Source organism: Ochlerotatus camptorhynchus, unplaced genomic scaffold (genome assembly GCF_037179485.1).
Source record: "Ochlerotatus camptorhynchus isolate MF236.1 unplaced genomic scaffold, CSIRO-AGI_Acam_v1.1 ptg000102l, whole genome shotgun sequence".
Classification (NCBI taxonomy): domain Eukaryota; kingdom Metazoa; phylum Arthropoda; class Insecta; order Diptera; family Culicidae; genus Ochlerotatus; species Ochlerotatus camptorhynchus.
This window is the reverse complement of record NW_027040592.1, coordinates 73,350-76,066: the sequence shown is the minus strand read 5'-3', so window position 1 is coordinate 76,066 and position 2,717 is coordinate 73,350. Positions and strand designations below refer to the sequence as shown.

At 52.0% G+C, this 2,717-nt stretch overlaps 1 protein-coding gene across 1 annotated transcript; it reads right to left on the bottom strand.

The window, feature by feature from the left end:
- Positions 1-372: 372 nt before the first annotated feature.
- Positions 373-1,242, bottom strand: LOC135699050 (proline-rich protein HaeIII subfamily 1-like). The gene has a single exon (XM_065219228.1). It carries the CDS (start codon positions 1,240-1,242, stop codon positions 373-375), a length of 870 nt encoding a protein of 289 aa, XP_065075300.1.
- Positions 1,243-2,717: the final 1,475 nt, after the last annotated feature.

Here is a 2,717-nt window from a genome sequence, read left to right as displayed (position 1 = left end):
AAAAATAAATATGAAAGTTAATATAAACTTCTTGTTAGGAATATACAAGTTGAAACACTTATGGCCCCGGAACCGCTTAGTCCCAGATGGGAACCAGCCTAAGCCCCGAGCTGATGGTCTTAAGCCAACGGCAGCTCCTGGGGTGGGCACTCAAGGCCTCTTTTGGTTCCGGGTCCCAGGGCGTTTTTGCGTGGGGAAGCTTTCGGATTGTGGGGAATTCCTATCCAACTATAAAAGTAGAATTTACCTTACATTTATTTGTTATGCGAACCAATATGATGAGCTTGGCATTGTCTAGATGGTGGCGGCCAGTTAGTGACAGCCGGATGTTGGTGACCAATACCGTATGGTAGCAGCCTTAGGGAAGCACCCCTATGGCGGTGGCCGGATGGCGGTGGCCAGATGGCGGTGGCCAGATGGCGGTGGCCAGATGGCAGTGGCCTGCTGGCGGTGGCCTGCTGGCGGTGGCCTGCTGGCGGTGGCCAGATGGAGGTGCCCAGATGGCGGTGCCCAGATGGCGGTGCCCAGATGGCGGTGACCGGATAACGGTGGCCTGCTGGCGGTGGCCTGCTGGCGGTGGCCTGCTGGCGGTGGCCTGCTGGCGGTGGCCTGCTGACGGTGGCCTGCTGGCGGTGGCCTGCTGGCGGTGGCCTGCTGGCGGTGGCCTGCTGGCGGTGGCCTGCTGGCGGTGGCCTGCTGGCGGTGGCCTGCTGGCGGTGGCCTGCTGGCGGTGGCCTGTTGGCGGTGGCCTGCTGGCGGTGGCCTGGTAGCAGTGGCCAGATGGCGGTTCCCGGATGGTGGTGCCCAGAAGGCGGTGCCCGGATGGCGGTGCCCGGATGGTGGTGCCCGGATGGCGGTGCCCGGATGGCGGTGCCCGGATGGCGGTGCCCGGATGGCGGTGCCCGGATGGCGGTGCCCGGATGGCGGTGCCCGGATGGCGGTGCCCGGATGGCGGTGCCCGGATGGCGGTGCCCGGATGGCGGTGCCCGGATGGCGGTGCCCGGATGGCGGTGCCCGGATGGCGGTGCCCGGATGGCGGTGCCCGGATGGCGGTGCCCGGATGGCGGTGCCTAGATGGCGGTGACCGGATGACGGTGACCGGATGACGGTGACCTGATAACAGTGGCCTGATGGCGGTGGCTTGCGGACGATGATCTGATAGTCGCTGTCTGATGGCGTCGTTCTGTCATGAAACCAACGATCTTCATCTTCTTGCAGTGACGCGAACCTCGTGCTTCGCATCTCACGTCCACTACCGTCTCTACCATTATTCTACCGCACATCTGCCTAGAGGCAACGCTACACACCGACTCTCCCGAACTCTCTATCCTCCTCACCATCCACCCATAGTCGCACTCACACCACTCAGCTCTCTCGTTCGCTACCACATTTCCGTTCCAATTACTGCAGCTGACTTCACTCGTCACCCGCAATCGTTATCGGTGCTACCGTTTGCAATTTAAATTGGAAGTTTGCTGAACAAATGGTGCCCTACCCAAGCAACACAGAAAACATCTCAATTCTTTTATTTTTTTTATTTCAGTTGCCCAGAAAACCCTTAAATGGTACAGGAAATACATCTTGATACGACAAAGTTTCAACTTTGTTGCTTCATTTACTTTAGGTCACAATAATGAAACTCAACTGTTTCAATGTACTGCTTGGATGACCTGTCAAATCATGCCTCAAATGAGAGGAGCAAGCATGTTACACTCAAATTGGTATGAAGTTATATGCTACGTGATATTGTATGAAACACTTGAGCAACAAATTTAACTTGTGTTGTGTTTGTTGAATGAGAGTTCCATAAAACATTAAGTTTCCTAAAAGTTTAGTGAAACAGAGTGTGAACTATATGTGTTTTGTACCTATTGAGCAACTGTTTCGAAAACCTATTTGCAATCTTGTTCCAATTAAGCGTATAAATCTATAAGTTTTCAAACTTCGTTTTGCAACCAACTGAATCAAGTTGTCACTGTAAAGGTTTGATGTAACCATCTAGTATCTACCATGGCTCATATATGTCTTGTCACTTTGATGTTGTAAAATATTTTTGGACAACATTGGCGAAACCGGAGGAATCGTAATGCATAGGAAATGGAAGACCACGACGAGGACGATAGGATGGCGGGGGACGATGGTGACTAAAGACGATGCCAACAGCGGCTGGCGTGGCCGTAGTCTCTCAACCGACCGGGTGTTCCAAAGGGCTAAATAAAACGGTGAGAAGCCTGAAGTGACGATGGATTCGTTGTTGCGTGAGCTGGGGCCAAATATGTTCATACCGCCGAACGGAGACGTGGCCGTTGAGGATCCGTTAGAGACGGAGCTCGTATTGCCGGAACTGCTGGTGAACTGGAAACGGCTCCAAATAGCGGGTGGATTGCCAGAACTAGTGGCTCATAATGTCGAAACCTGATGGCTGCTGACGGAGGAGCTGCACCGATGTCACATTGCTACTGACAAGTGACGTTTAAAGCACGCACATACTCAACAAATTATATGATTGTTCAAACTACGCATTTGCTACTTATTTTCAACATAACTGGAACATGGATACTATCGATAATACGTAATGGTGCAGTTATGTTGACAAATCGTTGCGGTGTTGTTGCAGTTCAATATGAATCATTATTTTAATATCCACTCATCTGCAACGTAAAAAATACATTATTGTAACGTACTAATTAACATATTTGCAACAGTTCAGTGAGCTG

Excerpts from the sequence above, each read along its gene's own strand:
- LOC135699050 (XM_065219228.1), bottom strand. The coding sequence starts at position 1,242 with ATGCGAAGCACGAGGTTCGCGTCACTGCAAGAAGATGAAGATCGTTGG.